General features: G+C 34.3%; 2 protein-coding genes across 2 annotated transcripts; both read right to left on the bottom strand.

Moving 5' to 3' along the window:
* Window positions 1–2,298: 2,298 nt before the first annotated feature.
* On the bottom strand, window positions 2,299–8,072 carry LOC132271783 (kinesin-like protein KIN-10C). Its single transcript, XM_059773259.1, has 19 exons — window positions 7,785–8,072; window positions 6,942–7,104; window positions 6,620–6,820; window positions 6,345–6,534; window positions 6,044–6,249; window positions 5,665–5,900; window positions 5,533–5,575; window positions 5,107–5,196; window positions 4,836–4,925; window positions 4,701–4,748; window positions 4,575–4,628; window positions 4,389–4,442; window positions 3,966–4,062; window positions 3,571–3,869; window positions 3,422–3,468; window positions 3,045–3,066; window positions 2,829–2,897; window positions 2,717–2,755; window positions 2,299–2,468 (listed from the first exon to the last, which is right to left on the bottom strand). The coding sequence occupies exons 1-19, from the start codon at window positions 7,967–7,969 to the stop codon at window positions 2,424–2,426; spliced, it is 2,178 nt and encodes a 725-aa protein (XP_059629242.1). The 5' UTR covers window positions 7,970–8,072; the 3' UTR covers window positions 2,299–2,423.
* A 3,072-nt stretch (window positions 8,073–11,144) lies between these two features.
* On the bottom strand, window positions 11,145–15,642 carry LOC132271782 (sec-independent protein translocase protein TATB, chloroplastic). The gene is made up of 6 exons (XM_059773257.1): window positions 15,262–15,642; window positions 15,009–15,130; window positions 12,930–12,989; window positions 12,673–12,832; window positions 11,479–11,625; window positions 11,145–11,395 (listed from the first exon to the last, which is right to left on the bottom strand). The coding sequence occupies exons 1-6, from the start codon at window positions 15,509–15,511 to the stop codon at window positions 11,334–11,336; spliced, it is 801 nt and encodes a 266-aa protein (XP_059629240.1). The 5' UTR covers window positions 15,512–15,642; the 3' UTR covers window positions 11,145–11,333.
* Between the last annotated feature and the right edge of the window lie 1,892 nt (window positions 15,643–17,534).

The following is a 17,534-nucleotide window of genomic DNA, read 5'->3' as shown; positions in this document are numbered from 1 at the left end:
ATTTCTGGGATATTCATGAAGATTTGGACATGTTATATGTGTAGCGTATTTTTATGGATTTTAATCTAACTTCTTGTGTGTTTTTGGATAATGTAACATTTCTTTTGACGGGTATTTTACTTGGACAATGTTGTAATGAGGCCTTAAGGCCATTCCTATTTATATGTATGTTGTATGTTGTATCCATGGCATTACACACGTTTCATCTTATTTTGCACACTTATGATCATATTGGCTTGCACACACATTTGATTCACATTGTCCATGATCCTAAGCAAGGGATGCTTAATCTTAGTTTTTGAACCCTTTGGAATGCATGTTTGAGACTTAGATGGAGTCCATGGCCTTGAACCTTGAAAAGGGGCATTTTTTAGCCTTTTCTAGCCTATTGTCCAAGCAGAGCCAATTGTGCCCAATCACAATCGATTGCGTTGCTTTATTTTGTCCAAAAGTTGGGTTCGCAATAGGTTTCGCTACTGTTCACCCTCCCAGTTTTGACTTGCTAACTTCAAATGCTCATTTTAAATCCAAATTAGGTCAAATTTATGCTCAAACTGACGAGCTCAAAGTAAGCTTTCCAGTGGTACTCACCTCACTCAAAAATTCCAACCATGGAAGAAGTTATAATTATTTTAGTGAGAGTTGATTATGATTTTCCTTATATTCCTCATAATTTCTAGAATCCTAATGGATGTTATTGAACGTATAGTGGGACTTAAGTGAGAGTCCAATTTAGGGATGACAAAATTTGACATGACACAAACACGACACGAGTTAAATGGGTTTGGGTTTACTTTAAACGGGTTTGGGTCGTAAACAGGTCAACACGATTAACTCGTTTAGTTAATCATAACGTGTTTGGGTTAAGGTAGTTCAACTCGTCTAACCTGTTTAACTATACGTGTCATAAACAAATTTATATTTAAGTTCCAAAATAATTATCTAAACCTGTGTCCTATAATTTACTCTTTTGTAAACTAGAGATTATTTAGTAATTTGGTTAGATTGAAACTTATATATTTTTAGTATTTATTGCTTGATTGAGTATTATTGACAATTTAAATCATATATATTTTTTATTTTAGTAAATAGGTCAATAAAGTTTAATAAACAGGTCGAGTTAGTGTTGATAGTTTTTGACACGAATATTAAACGGGTCATGTTCGGGATGAGCTATTTAGTAGAATATCCTTAGATTGACAAGACGCGATTATGATCCGCGAACATAAATTGCCACCCCTAGTCCAATTGACTTACTTTGAGACTCCATTGATAGCTTTGAGGCGTTAATCACCTCGGGTGATGGTTTATCATTTATAACTTCTGCATTTAGGACTCGATTAAGAGTCGGGTTATCTTGTATCTGCTCATTTACCAGGTCACTGGGATTCGGAGCTTGACAAGAAAGGTCCACGACCAATACAAATTCTGCATTTACTTTACACAATGTAGTCTTTACACTTCTAATCTTTCTACTTCTTTTTCCTTAGGAGTAGTGTTATTAAAATCAAATTCTTGTACTAGTCTTCTTGTATAGGAATATTAATTATGGAATAAAATAGATGCTAGAACTTATATGTTCCCTCTATTCTTGTTTTGTAAGTTTCTATAGAACTGATGAATGCTTGTGCATTTAGTGTTGCTCCCTTTCATCCAATTTCAGTCCCTTTATTTTGTTGAAGTCCTCTTACTGAAGGAAGGGTTTATTCTTTTCTTTCCAGCAGTTGCCTAATTCACTAGAGATCGATTTCTGATTTGATAGACGTCAAGGATTGGCTATCCAACACCTTGAGTCGAAAGACTCTGTACGCCCTTTAAAAAAAGAAAAAACAACCAAAAAGTTTGCCAACTTAAGTAGGCTTCCCAACTCAGTTTGGTTTCCTACTCCTATTGTGAGTACAATTTGATGTTATGATATTAATTGAATACAGGCCGTCCAAACTTGCTTAATAAAGGAGTATTATAAGGTTAGCTGTAGTTCTTTTGCAAATAGAAAAATATTAAAAAATTAAATAAAAATTACGGGTTGCCACCGGCAATTTTATTTGAAAACAAATATTTTTTAATTAGTTTTCTTTCTGACAACTAAATAAGTTTTTGTTCAGATTATTATTATTATTATTATTATTATTATTATTATTATTTCTATGCACATTGCTAGAATAAATCATAATCCACCACCAAACAGTCCCCGTCCCACATGCATAAACTTTTTTTTTTTTTTTTTTTTTTTTTTTCCCCCGAATTAATGCATACACTAAACAAGACAGATTTCAAAGCAACAAAACCAAGCCAATGTACAAAAAGTAAATGTTCATTTTTAAACACACAGTGTTCGCTACCGCAATGAGCCAAATACTTGTGTGGCAACTTCACGTTGCCAATACCAAACACAATGTTTTGTATTAAATTGCTTTAGTCAACTAATTGAAAAGCTCCCCAGCTACCTTCTTCATCATGCCCTTGATCTGTAGAAGTAACAATAACAATATAAGTGAAGCAATATATAGTGAGAAGCAAATGACTTCATGAATGTGATGAACAAGAAAGAAAAAATAATTTTAGACAGTAAGAGAGGATAGGACATTTAAATAAATGAGGCAGAAAGAGAACTAAAGCAGAAAAACAGCAACAATTATTAGTCGGGAATTGGGAAAACTAAAAACATTAATAAACCATACAGTAAGCGAAAGCTGAATAGCTATAGTGCTATTACCTGTTTTGCTGAAAGGCCAATGTCCTGCAAGTCATCGAGCTGCAAAACAAGAGGTTTAGCCATAAAAATAGCAAGCTCTGGTAAAATACACATTAAATTGTAAAATTCTTACTTGCTTGAAAGGCTCAGGAGATTCTTCACGAAGTTCAAGAATGTAAGTCGCTCTCTTCTCTCCAATACCCTATGCATACACATAAACATAAATATAAGATAATAATTCATACGGTCAACCCCACTTATATGGGATTAAGGCAAAAAAAGACGATAATTAAAGATAGAAATGATTTCATGAAAGTACTCATCATGTAATTTTTGAATGGGTAATCACCTTTACTCTTTTCAACTCTTCCCTGTTAATTGCAAAAGGGAAAAATAGTATTAGCTCATCAAGAAGAAATGCGGAGGAGGTGATCATGTATGCATTAAGTAATTTTTGTGAAAAATTGGTTGGGGCAACTTTTGCAACAATCAAGATATCTTGCGTTAAGTCCCGAGTTGTAACAAATTAAAAATGAATACCGGTATAGAACTAAAGTTATTTTCCTATTTAAACCTTATCTCAAGTTTTGTGGTGGGGGAGGGATCCATCATATAAAAAGGATGGTTATTTCATATCCTCATACGATATAAAAATGAATCAAAATGATCCACGATCTCAAATATTCATGGATAATAAATAACAAAACAAATAGAGAAAGCACTCACTTGCTAGCAGAATTTAAGAATTTGAGGTACTCTTGAACAAGGGAATGCTGCAAGAACAAAACATGTACTCAAATTAGCAACATGAAAGTCAGAAATGAATTTCAAAAGAAGAGTGTAGGAAAAAAAAAAAAAATTGTAAGGAACCTAACCTTCATCCCCGAACTTTGCATATTGAATGTTTCCTTTGGACTATCAAATGTTGCAATATCACAGTTGCCTACTCTCAAAGTTTGTTGAACAACTGGGGTTTTTGGTTCCACAATATCAGTGCAAACTAGTTGACCCCTAGATGGAGTATTAATTTCCTTTGGCATCACCTTTAAGCGCAATGGAGTTGAAGAATATAGGGTCTTCAAGTTATTTGACAATTCTCGTAGTCTTGCACTTATTGGTGGTGACCCACCTTCACTGACAAGTGAATTTTGGTTCTCCTTTTCTATGCTATTACCTATAATGTCATAGAACATAAAAGAAAATTGATAAAAGTATCACAATCACATCTACTATCTTTGCAAATCAGCCTTTTCAATTCACATATACCTACCATCTTCAAAAACAATCAATGTTTTTGCATAATTATTAGTACCAGGAGTAACTTCTACACAGTTGCTCTCATCTCGGGGAGAAACATCCTGAGAAATCTAAGAACACAGGGTTTGTGCAAAACATTACTCAATTGTCAGAACCAAGAAAAATAACTATTGTCAGGTATAAAAGGTCACAGTTCATTTAAACAGCTGAACCTATTAACATATAGCATTTGCGGAAAAATTGTCTCAGTAGAATCAAAAATTTATAAGAATAGTGCAAAACATAACTCCATTGTCAGAACCAAGAAAAATAACTATTGTCAGGTATGATAAAAGGTCACAGTTCATTTAAACAGCTGAACCTATTGAACTAACATATAGCATTTGCGGAAAAATTGTCTCAGTAGAATCAAAAATTTATAAGGATAGTTTATTACCTTTTCTGTCATAGCAGGCTCCGCATCCTCGAAAACAATTGGCAGCAAAGTTTCCTGCATCAGGATAGTAATGAGCTCAGTAAGCCATTCCAAGTTGTTATAAATTATCCCAACTATACTATTTAGCTCTTCTTTAGATATTGTGGCTGAAGAAGCATCCAAAAATCTGTTAGGATGGTTTATTACCTTTTCTGTCGTAGCAGGCTCTGCATCCTCAAAAACAATTGGCAGCAAAGTTTCCTGCATCAGGACAGTAATGAGCTCAGCAAGTCATTTGAAGTTGTTATAAATTATCCCAACTATACTATTTACCTCTTCTTTAGATATTGTGGCTAAAGAAGCAACTGGAATGGACTTTTCCTGCAAAGAGGTGATAGTGTCAATCAAGTATTTCCTGACAAAAGAAAGTATTAGAAGACAGAAACTGTTCGGTTTCGATTGTCAAACCTCTTCGGGCAAAGATGGGTCAATGGCTGAATCAATGTTCAAGGAAAGGTTTGACTCCATTGCTGAAGTATTATCTGATGTGGACTTTGCCTGCATTGAATTTCAATTAGCCTTACCTTAGGATTGAAATTGTTTTAAAAATGATGATTTTGTAAATATCATGATTCACAATTATACAAGAAGGTTAATTATACTTGATGGTGTCAATCAAGTATTTCCTGAAAAAAGAAAGTATTAGAAGACGGAAAATGTACGGTTTCGATTGTCAAACCTCTTCCTGCAAAGATGGTTCAATGGCTGAATCAATGTTCGAGGAAATGTTTGACTTCATTGCTGAAGCATTATCTGATGTGGACTTTGCCTGCATTGAATTTCAGTTAGCCTTACTTTAGGATTTAAAACGTTTTAAAAATGATGATTGTGTAAATCTCATGATACACAATTACAAAAGAAGGTTATTTGGTAGCTAAATATTCAACTTTATTAGACGACAAAGGTTTGCACATCAGAAAGGTAAGTCCCTATGAGCCAGAGGCTTTATGCAAATTTTAGATTTCAAATATCCAACTTCATCATATGCATATACATTTTTTCTCCACTTTTCTTAATTCTACATGCACCATGGAGTGGGCAAGGGTAGAAGAAAAAGGATGAGAGTTAATACTGAATGTTTGGTATAAGGTGACAGATCATTTACCTGCTCAAAACTGATCAACTGATTTCCTTCATCAAATAGTTTCCTTCAAGTAAAAAGGGAAACTAGTATTTAGCAGTATGTTATATAAGAAATCAATTTTGACTTAATACAATGCTCAAGAAACCTTAATACCTTCCCTTCTCCTTGCAACTGCCTTTCTTTTCAGAGAATCGCACTCGGGAGCCAATTTCTTTTTTTGCAGTAGTGGAAACAGTCCCAAGGTTCCCATTTTTCAGTGACGAAAGCACCATTGGTTTGAATGCAGTTTTAAATTTCTTTGTGGAGCCTGTGAAAACTCGATTGATGGCTTGACAAGACCGAGAAGCCAAACTTGTTGTATAGATAGTGTCTTGACAAAAAGATGGATTCTACACTCAAAGAAGGCTATAAAGTTAATGCAATCAAATAATTAAAAAAAAACTTATCCCAGAAAAGGGGGGAGAGAGAAAAGAAAAAATGCTTAAAAAAAACTATAAACTGAAAACCTTAAAAAGTAACGCAAGAGTCTCACCAAACAAGCAAGCATCACTACATGATTTTTCCCTCCAAAAGAATCTTGTAACATGCGTGTGACTTTACATTCCCGGTATGGCACACGGCTTTCATTAGCATTAAGGGCATAAACGACATTCAGTAGAGCATACAGAGACTTGTTGATTCTAGTACTCTCAACAAGATTAAGGTTATCGCTACTCTTTCTTCTGGGATCCTCATAGCCTAGTGAATAGTAAATAGAAGAAGAATTAGCACTGGACTTATTGACAAAATTGCTTAAAATTTAAAATTCAATTGTAAGTTTAAGAGTTTAAAACCTGCTAAATCAACAAAGTTCATCTTGCCCACACACTTGGTATTTGAATTTTCATCATAAGAAGAAATGCTTATTATTAAACCTCTGTGGCTTCTTTTTGGCATTTCAAGTGCCTTCTTCTGCACTAATTTTTGTGAACTACACCCGCTGAAGTATATTTTTTTAAATTCTGAGATTGATTTCACAGAAACCTGTAATTGAAAATTGAACAACAGCAATGTCACACAAAAGATGCTACATATAAGGATAAAGTTTCATAAGAACCTATTAACTCACCTGAGAAAGCCCTTTAAGTTTAATTTTGCCTAGAGCATCTTCCAGTACTAGAACCTCGGGCCGTTTGGGATCCAAGAGATCATAAACATGGTCCTGGAAGATCTCATAAGAAGATATGGTAACTGAGTTCCTTCTTTCCTCTACAATTGAGAGGATTTCAGCCACTGCGAGAACCGCCAAACCTGGTGTCTTCTCGGAACCCTTAAATTGGAAAAGTTATCAAGAGCAAGCAAACCCAATATTCTAGCTCAAGATATGGTTAAACATTAATTTTCCAAACTACATATAAATATATATTTATATGTATCTATGAAAACCTCACCTGAATTAGGTAGGTTTTCCCACTACCTCTAGCTCCATACGCAAGAATTGTCGCATTCTGACCATCAAAAACCCCTGAAATCAAAGGCTTCACCTCTCTCGAAAATAAAGCATTGTCCTCATTTTGTTTGTAGCAATAATCGACTTCATATGCATCTTTACAACTGCAAGACATAGAAAGAACTAATCTTCATCTAAATTAAAAACTCAAAATAGTTTGTTCTTAAATCTTAGAGAAAAATGAAACAAGAACAGTATTACTAGGAAAATGTAATAACAAACATGAAACAATGATGGTTAAGAATATTTCCTTTCAAAAAAAAAAAAAGTCGTACAAATACTAACCACAAATAGTCTAAAGCTTAAAAGGTGACTCTCGTATAAACAAACATCAATAAAATTTCCATATCTGTAACACAAAACTTCAGAAACGTGAGGCATGATAAACACTGCCAAAATGGGGCTTTTAGGGTTTCATCTTTGATTTCAAAATTGTAAATTATGTGTCTCTGTAATTGCAAATTCAAGAATTTACGAAAATTAATAAGAAACGTGAAAGAATGATGGTCAAGAATATTTCCTTTAAAATAAAGAGAAAAAAAAAAATGATTCCTCAGTTTCTTGATACCAACATTAACAAGAAATAGTCTAAAGCTTAAACCCTAGTTCTTCTAGAAGCAACCGTCAATTAAATGTCCATATCTATACATAAAACTCAAAACCTTAAACACAAACTTCAGATACAAGAGGCATGATAACAGTGCCAAAATGGGGATTTAGGGTTTCACCTTTGTTTACAAAATTGTAAATTCAAAAATTTATGGAATCATAAAAGGTAAATTACCTGGTTAATTGGTCTCCAAAGGAGATTTTAACTCTTTCAGATGAATCTTCTTCCTTGGGTTTGTGTACAGAGATCCACGATGTTGAATCTCCACTCAAAGGTTCCGATTCATGATCTGTAAAGCCCCGAATTTTTGCTACGATTCGGACTCTGGGACTAGGTTTGATGCAACCAGGTTCGGCCATGGATGAGTGGAGTTTTCAGACTAAAACGCAGTGTGAAATTCGAGTATTGTGACAGAGATCGGTATGAGAGAGAGGAGAGAGAAGTAGCCGTTGGGTACTTTGGTTTTCAAATCGTTGTTTTAGGCGCTCCTCCGGAGCTCTCAAAAAGGGCCAACTGGGCAAGGCTTTGGAAACGGATCGGGGCCCAGCGATCATTTGGACCGTTTGCGATACCGACGTTACAATATATATATTTTTAATTATAAAAATGCTAGACTTCAAAATTAACTACAAAGTATATAAAAATAAATAAATAAAAATTAAATAAATAAATCTCCAAACATAGATTTAACAGTTACAAAAAATTACATTACCGTCATTGATTGGATTAAGTTGTGCATAAAATGTCATAGCGAATACTTACACGAGTAATAACATGACATTTTTTTTTTTAATCATTTAATGTGGTCTTGAATAGAAACAGATTCTAATTTTGAGTCTCGAGTGCTGTCATTAGTTGCTACTTTTCGGTTTTCCTTCGTAAGGTCTTGTTGGAAAATATTTTTCCATAACTCATGTTCTAAGAAATACGAATATTTCTACAAAAGAGTCGTATTCGTATTGTACCCATATTGATACGTGTCCGATATTTCATATATGTGTCCATAAACAAAAATTAATTTTATTATTATTATTTTTTTTTTTATTGGCACCATAAACTCCCCTAGGCAAGACTCCTTCGACACCCACATTAGGTTACAAACCTGGGATGCTGGCTACAATCCCACACCTCAGCACCAATTTCAGTCAGAAAATATAATGGAAGTGGACGGGCTCGAATCTGGGACATATGGCACCTCAGGCTGTTTCCTTACCAACTCTACCAAGCCACTGGAACAAATTAATTTTATTATTCCGAACACTTTGACAACACTTTTCAGACGTTTCTAACACAAGTCTATCCAGTAATCTTGAAAATAATATGATAGTAAATAATGATATATATGATATAAAAATCATTACAATAATGATATAATTTCATTTCTAATTCATTTCAAACCAACTCTTAGTTTAGAAATTATAAATGAATTAAAATTTTATAATACTATATAAAAATAAATATTTATGTTTATATATAACTGAGTCTATGGCATTTCCGTATCTTACGTTTTTAAAATTTGACGTATCGATGTATGCATATCGTATTGTATCCATATTCCATGTCTGTGTCCTTGCTACATAGCTCATATCTAATTCGATGATTTCATGTTAATAGTTGATATTTCTCTTTTGCCCACCTATTTTTTTTTTCAAAACAGAAATGAAAAGAGAGAATTGTAGAAGTCTTACTTCAATCAAAATTTCTTGACCGGCCAATGTATAAGAAAAATCCTTAATACTCTTTTTTCATTCAATCTCACTCTTTGTAAGTTTAGGTTACAAATAGAAAGATAAGCACTTTAGACTAAAATTTGATCTAAAATTCATCAACTATTCAATTGTTTTAATTTTGAAGACCATTTTACAAAAGTTAACGGTTAAATTGCGTGTGAAACCAGAAAATAATATTACAATGAAGAAAATATCCCTTCATAAAAATTTAAGAAATAACAAATTGCATAAAATCTATTGGACTTAGATATTTGCTAGGGAGTTTTATATGAGATTGTTCCTTTTAATAGTAATCAAAGATGTTTTCTTGTCTCTCGTTTCTTTTCTGAACAAATCGAAGAACCTAATGGATCGAACTTGAACTCCGGGTGACTTTACAGAGGACACTGGGCGACAAAGCGGTTGATGAATCCAACCACAGGAAATAGGGTTTCGCTAAATAAACGCAGAAATTCAAAAATGATTCAAAAACCTCTGGGACTTTTTGAAGCTACAAGCGAGGGATCGACAAGATTCTTCGAAAGCGAAGCTTCCCTCGGTATCGGACTATACACGATTTTTGGTATAGAATTTCACTTCCCAAACCGAGCTATCGGATTCCGTAGAAGTATTAAAAGTATATATATATATGGCAAATTAGGGTTATTTATTTATTATTTTGCAATTTGTGTCTATTTTTATTTTTTTATTCCGGTAAAATGGGGACTTCAACACTAACACACCCGCTCAAGAGTGACTACAAGATAAATATCCGGTCAAGTAGACCATTTGGATGTCATCCTTAAAATGGCAGAGCATGCATCAAGTTTAACGTGACCATTTTATGCTCGAGTGTCTATGTTGATCCATTTAACCAAATAGTTGCTATCAAATGAAAAAAAGAGTATTAAGGATTTTTCTTATACATTATCCATTTTACCAAATAGTTGCTACCAAATAGTTGCATAACCAAACTCCTATGATCTTTCGCGCAAGAAGGGGTTGACATTTCTTCGAAGAAATGAGCCAAAAGATGTGTGTCTAAAGGTCCCAATCTTTTCCTTTCTTCCTCTCCACGGTATATACACACGCACAGACATATATATATACACACAAATTCAATCATATACAGCCTAATGAAATTATTAAACCCATTTTGGGGATCAATAAGAAACGTAATAAACGTATGAGTGAGTTTAACCCGCTTTGCAACACTGTAGTAATGTTCATTAAGTTTAATAAGATGACCAACTTTGGAGATCAACTCAGCCGGCTAAACACAGCCCCTTTGTGGGGGCCGCCATAAGAGGGGGTTATGCACACTTGGCTGACTCAAGGGTCCGCAAAATTACGGAACTGATCATGACAAATTAAGAGAGAATCGATTAAGATGGTTTAACCATGTCCAGCAACAGCTAATTATTACACTGTTAGAAAAAGTGATGCGCTCTTTATGAAGGATAATGGTAGACAATATACTTACCTTGAAGAGTTGAGATACTACCTCTCTGAACATGTGAAATGAAAAGATAATGCTTGTAACATCCTATAAACTCATCAGTTTCATGGTCACCGCCCTTATAACCAGTTTATATTTGCCCCTCTGAAGAGAATGAAATTTTCCTTGCCCAGTGCATGCAGGACATGTGGGACAGGAGGCCCGCCCAGTGGTTGATTAGGAGGTGCTCTAAGAGGCCCGACACTATCATAGTCAAATAAATAAATAAATATATATATATATATATATATATATATATATATATGACTATTTACCAGAACAGAGAAAATGGTATTTATAATGTACATTAACTCCTAAAAAAGATGGTTGGCACAGAAAATTGGTTTGACTCACTAAAATAGTTTTTAGTATACAAAATCCTATTCTACAAATGCATAGAACACACTCAAACCTTTTTTCACTGTCTTTTAAAGAGGCCTATAAAAGAACACTCTCCACTAATAGTAAAAAAAAAAAAAAATGAATTCTGCACTTTTTCCAACCTACTGTAAAGTTTTATGTGTTGTTTTCGGGCTTCGGTTGTGGAGATTTCACAGCAGCAGCTTCTTGAACAGTACCTGGTCCCAGTCAATATAAGTAGCATCAGAGAGAGTTGTTAGAAGACTATAAACAATGCAAGTTGTTTGAAAAAATTACAAACCTTGCGGTTGACTCTGTGATTCGGACTGGCTTTCTCCTAGAGGGGGTGTCTGATTCTGCTGTTGGGCAGCAGATGCTTTCAGCTGCTCTTCTGTTATCTTCAAGTAGTCTTCGCTCGAGTATGCTTTGTTTGGAGATGGTGTACCATCTGCAATTTTAGTAAAATCATACTCCCATCAACTTCATTGACAGGAATAAATACATAATCTCCATAATAATTTGAATGTGAAAGCATGTTACACACTACATGCAAACTACAATAATTCAAGAGTAAGAATTATCATAGTTCTGATTATGCAACAAATTATGTTTAGAAAAGATATTTATTTTCATATTATGCAGCCATAATTCTCAAAATAAAATACCTAATATCTGAAAAAATGAGACTAGTGTAGTAACCAGGGCCAGACTTGCTTTAATGTTGCTTTTGTATTCAGCTGGTAAATACCAGTCTTAGAACAATGATCATCACTGTGTCTCAATTGTAAATTGATAGTTCCATCCCACACGCACACACAAAAAAATAAAATAAAATAAATGTTACCTCAGGTAATTCAAAACTTCAATATGAATTTGTAATTTACTGAATTATGTGTTTTCAGTCAAATTGGAAAAATCAAATTTTAATTTTAAGTTTTTGTCCTAACATCACTGAATTTACTAATGATTCAAACAAAATTTCCCCAATTTATGGAAAATTAAAAACTGCTTCTTTGTTTGCCAAATTCCAAATCAGAATTACCCCCAATTTACACAGACCAGAATTTTAGGAATAAACAGGAAGTTCATACTCGCTGATAAAAAAGCAATGCCTTAGAGCTTAGAATATGCAAGTACTTTGAACCTAGATAACAACAGGCCTCCCCTTGTGTAAAGTCATGCACCAATTTGTAACTATCTATACATCACGATTGTTTGAATATGTAATATTCAATTGCAAAATGATCAAACAATAGTACAATTGTGTAATTAAAATGGGGTGCTCAAACTATCCCAATAATTTAAATTTCTTAGAAAAACCTATATTTCATCTGAAACCTAGTAAAATAATGTCATTCACATGATGCACTGAATCACTAACGGTCCACTAAATTATAGCAAATAACATTAACTAGATACCAAACCAAGGAAAAACTCGCATTTCAATATGATAAGAAGAAAAAGAATTTAATTTTCAAAATATTTTATTACTCACTAGGGTCAACGACCATCTCAGCATCCTTAGAGCTTGTAACTGCAGGAGGTGTTGAGGTAGTACTGATTGTTTTGGAGCTGTAAGTGTTTTTCATCGAACTTTCAATTTCATCAAGACCAATCTCTCGTTCAAGGGTGCTCTTGAATTCCCTTGAAACTTCCTACAGAAAAGAAAAAAAATTCAATACTAGTAACATCAATGCTTGAAAAAGAGTGGTAAGAAGAAAACACTTTGAGCCAAAAGTCACACATTCCTACCTGAAGTTCTTTAATTGTAGGTTGAAATTCACGTAGAGTTTTCCCCAGATTCCGAGCAACCTGCATTTAGATATTTCATTGAGACTTTTGAAGGGGCTGATTAATAAAAAAGAGGACGAGAACTAAAAGGATAAGAAGGAAGGAAGACCTGGATCTCAAAAAATTAATAATTAAATCTTCCTACACTAGATGGCAACACTCACAACCCTAGGGCTGGGGATGGATAACTCCTCTCCTTTCATACCCCTACAAGTCCGGACTGCGAATCCAACACAGTCCTAACAGCACCATGTGCCAACTATTCAGCATAATCTCTTCATAGCTGTAATATATCTCGACAGTAATAAACTCCTAGAAGATGGTTTTACTGTAGCTACTTTCCAAGATTGTCAAGAAGAAGAAGAAGAAGAATGATGAATGATGATGATGACCTCCAAAGACCTCTTGAGGGTTGAGAGTAAAGAGGTAAGGCAAGTGGCATTTGATTCTGACAGTAATGAACTCCTAGAAGATGGTTTTACTGTGGCTAGTTTCCATGACCACACAGAACAAAGACCTGATGGAGGAGTTCCAGAATTTTCATGCCACTGCACAGAGCTCTTATCATCTCACTGCCTAAAGTTAGAGGGGTAAATCAACAAATTGTTTACCTATAAGATTGGACTTCAACCCATATCAGGAATGTCAGATGTTAATAGGTGTCTTAAAGCAGTCATATGAGTCATTTTGAAACCATCACTCCTTTCCAGTTTGCTTTTAAGAATGCAAAGATGTTTCTAATCTAAACCCCACTGCTGACAATCTCCTCTCCTTGAAAGCTGCTGATTTGTTTCTTACGGATATCAAATCAATTAAGCCTGCACTTCAACCTTCACAAATTTGTAGTCACCTAAACCTCCTCTATGTTGGAATTCTTGAGTGATCCAATTATGGAAGCCTACTAAGTAAAAGGTAATAATCCGCTTGACATCTTTGGAAAAATAGAAGAAATTCTTTTGGCATAAAATCTCTCATAGAAGTTTCACTATGTCTAATAATCTTATCTACTTTCTATGGTTATTAAACTTTAAAAAATAAAAAATAAGCAAGCAAAATAAGAGGCATCTCTACTGTGCATAGGAAAAGTGAGGAAGGATTTTAGTAAAGTGTGAACCAGATTGATGGTTTGTTGGATCCTAATATAGTTTCAAGGAACACTAATAAATTACCACGAACATTGCGTTGGACTGGTAATGTGGTTCTAGACACCATGTCTTTGAAACCAAATTCTCGACAGAGCCGAATAAATTAATTTTGATGTGTAATCTTCCAAAGTAGATACCAATTGCAAATTAATGGTTTGTTGGATCCTAATATAGTTTCAAGGAACACTAATAAATCACCATGAACATTTATCACCCTACTTTCTTCCATATGTATTCCTCACGTAAAGTTTCCAGTTCAGTTTCCATCAAAGACAAGAAAGATTTTAAACTGGGACCATCATTTTAAATGCTTAATTCTGTTTATATCATTCCTTTTAGGCTGCATCATTATTTGATCTAAGTATCCAAAAATAATCAAATTTAAGCTAGAAGTGGGCACAATTCCTATAGCTTTGAAGTAGAAGAATTCATTTCTCTACTCAAACATATGAAACTCATAAGTACATAATTGGACCCCTATCACTAGCCCCAATAGTTTCTTACCCTTTTTTCCCCCTTCTTCCCTTTTCTTATTTCAACAATGCGCGGTAATAGCAGAATTTGTGCTAGAGTGTCCATGTATGAGTTCATGAATGTATAAACCACTTAATGGGATATGTGCCAAATAAATCCACCAAGTGACTCATAATCCTGTTATACAGAAAAAGGTAACTATCATGCCATTTTCTAACGCAACAACTAATAAGGTTATCAAATTAATTGTAACTCGATTGAAATAATCGAAAAGGAGATATGAGTTAATATATGCTCTAAAGTTGAGAATATCATTAAAAATCTTTAAAATAAGAGGAATTTACAAATTATAATTGAATAGCCCCAATTATGTTGCAAAGCTTGCAAGAAACACAGTATTGAGTTGCAAGTAAAAAACCACCTCAGCAAGACCTTTGGGGCCAAAAACCAACAAAGCAACCACTCCAATCACCAGAGCTTCAGGAGCCCCAACTCCAAATAAAGATGCGTACACAGCCTTGCCTTTACATTTGCGCCTCATTCCTGCAACACAAACATTCAAATTTTCAAATTTCAAGATTCACACACACAAACACACACACAAATAAATAAAAGTGTGAACAATATATATGAGAAAATAGCACAACCCCATATGAGAAAAGTTGAAATGTTACCTATTTTCACAGATTGTTGCGAGATTGAGATACCCAGATGCTTTAAACCACACCAAGGGGAAAAGGGACCGAGACCCAGTTGAGGAGTCCATGTGGAGAAACGAAAATTTGGGGTTTGGGGATATGAAATTGAAGAATTAGTTAGAGTGTAGAGGACTGGTTTCCTGCTCACAGATGCTGATGATGATGATGATGATGAGAACAAATATATTGGAGTAGAAATTGCAGAAGCCATGGTTGTAGAGCTCATATGAAGATATTGTCCTTAATTTTTGAGGTCTTTTGGATCATGGGTTGTTTGGATAGGTCCACCAATATAAATCTTGTGAACGAAAGGTATATGTATTGTGGAAAAGGTTCGTTCTTAGCATTTTAGTCACAGAGCAAAACTGCATATATATTTGTTCTATATATATCTAGAAGTGGTTTCAAGTTTGGGTTGAATATTGGGCTAAGTGGCCCAATTCTTCATCATCCCATCTGATACAAACTTGGGTAATGTACAAATCCAAGGCCCTTTTGTTTCTTTTGTCCAAATACAGTAAATATAGTTTGATAGTCGGACAAATCCATATGAATAGGAAACGATATCAATATACAGTTAGAAATATCCAAATTACTTTTCAATTAAATAAAGAACAATGTTATTCAAAGCTATTTTTCAAGTCGCAACTTGCACAGGACTTCTATTCTTTTGATGCATTAGATGTGACCCATAATTAGATTTATCCAGAGATAAGAATTTCATCCACTAAATACTGATTTGAGAAATTGGTTATTGTTGCCATTTTTATTGTATGCTCTTTTATGGGGAGGTGGTTTCAAGCTTGGGTTGTATATTGGGCTCGCCAGCCCAATACTCGATCAGCATATAGGAAAATGCTTTTCATGGACAAATGAAAAACCCTTTTGTTTCTTTCATTATGGACCTTGGACAGTCCATATTATACAAATTCGTAAAAGATTTTTATAAATTTCCGAATTATGATCCACAACTTATATTTGGAACCCAAAATTATATTAGTTTTAATTTTATTATTCTTTAAGATAGGCTCAATTGGAACCCAAAATTTTATTAGTTATAATTTTTTTATTCTTAAGAGAGGCTCAAAATAGATTTTTCTTCAGCTATAGAACTCGATAATTAGCTAGGACGAACAATGTTGGTAAAAAAAACTGCCTATTAATATTTAAGGTAAATTTTTTTAAAACAATTCTCTCTGAGTTTATATTAAGTGCTAATTTTCTATCCGTTATATATCAATTCTTATCAATTTATATTAATTTTAAATAATCGTCTCTGAGTTTAAATGGAACTACTCAATGGCTTTATGAATCAAAACCATCTTGGTCTTTGCAAAATTTGGGCTTAGTCGGCCTCGGCCCAAACCAACTCATATCTTGGCCGAAATTTGGGTTTACGTGGTCTTTTTCATGTCAAAAACTCCTCTCTTCAAAATATCCATTTTTCTACTGCGTTTCAAGTTGAAAACCCGATTTTCTAACCCATTCTGAAAACCCACTTTCTCTCACGTGGTCATTTTTAAACATCACAGACACTTTCTTTTCAAAACTTCTACTTTCAAGCCCAAAACACCCACTTATTCAAAATGTCAATTTTCAAGTCCATTTTCAAAATCAAAATTCTGTCTACTCGAAACATCAATTTTTATCCCTTTTTCAACTTCGAAATCATTTTTTCAAAAGTGACAATTTTTCATCTCGAAACAATCTTTTAACTTTAACACTCACTTCCTTAATTAGAAGTCGCGTTATGCTAGGCTCATTTTGAGAGCTCAGAGACTCGTTCTCATTTCACCTTAGGAGTTTGAACACTCTCATTCCATTGTGTCATCAAAGTGAGGTGTACTTTGCTAGGGATTTACTCGGTGGTTGAGATCGCGATGGTGGGTGGTGGTTGTGGGATGGATGTTGCAGTAATGAAGGGAGAGAGAGAGAAAGAAAAGGGCGGACGCAGGGCCGGCCCCGAGATTGAAAAAATTTCGAGAGGCCTTAAGCGGATTTTAAATGTGAGGCCCTCTATACATATCACTAGTGATATGCTTGCCCTAATTTTTTTATTTTTTGTTTTTGGTAGCCCATCATTCCTGAGGCCCTTTGCTGCGGTTATAAATTTTTTTTGGTGGCCCAACATTCATGGCCTATAAATTTTGATTTGCTGCATTTGGTTGTAAATTTTTTTTTTTTTTTTTTTGGCCCATCATACATGGGCCTATAAATTTAGAGGCCCCTTATATTCTGAGGCCCTAGGC

This window comes from Cornus florida, unplaced genomic scaffold (genome assembly GCF_030987335.1).
Source record: "Cornus florida cultivar Cherokee Brave unplaced genomic scaffold, ASM3098733v1 CherokeeBrave_3.0.0_Hap2_Chr08, whole genome shotgun sequence".
Lineage (NCBI taxonomy): Eukaryota > Viridiplantae > Streptophyta > Magnoliopsida > Cornales > Cornaceae > Cornus > Cornus florida.
The sequence above is the reverse complement of the archived record's forward strand: the minus strand, read 5'-3'. Positions and strand labels throughout refer to the sequence as shown.

Bases quoted from the DNA above. Each gene is read 5' to 3' on its own strand.
- LOC132271783 (XM_059773259.1), bottom strand. From the start codon at position 7,969: ATGGCCGAACCTGGTTGCATCAAACCTAGTCCCAGAGTCCGAATCGTA. The intron at 5,901-6,043 runs GTGAGACTCTTG...CTTTGAGTGTAG, and splicing joins TAGTGATGCTTGCTTGTTTG to AATCCATCTTTTTGTCAAGA. The intron at 2,756-2,828 runs GTAAGAATTTTA...CTTGTTTTGCAG, and splicing joins CTCCTGAGCCTTTCAAGCAA to CTCGATGACTTGCAGGACAT.
- LOC132271782 (XM_059773257.1), bottom strand. From the start codon at position 15,511: ATGAGCTCTACAACCATGGCTTCTGCAATTTCTACTCCAATATATTTG. The intron at 15,131-15,261 runs GTAACATTTCAA...TTTGTGTTGCAG, and splicing joins GCAACAATCTGTGAAAATAG to GAATGAGGCGCAAATGTAAA. The intron at 11,626-12,672 runs GTGAGTAATAAA...CTAAAATTGCAG, and splicing joins TGAGATGGTCGTTGACCCTA to ATGGTACACCATCTCCAAAC.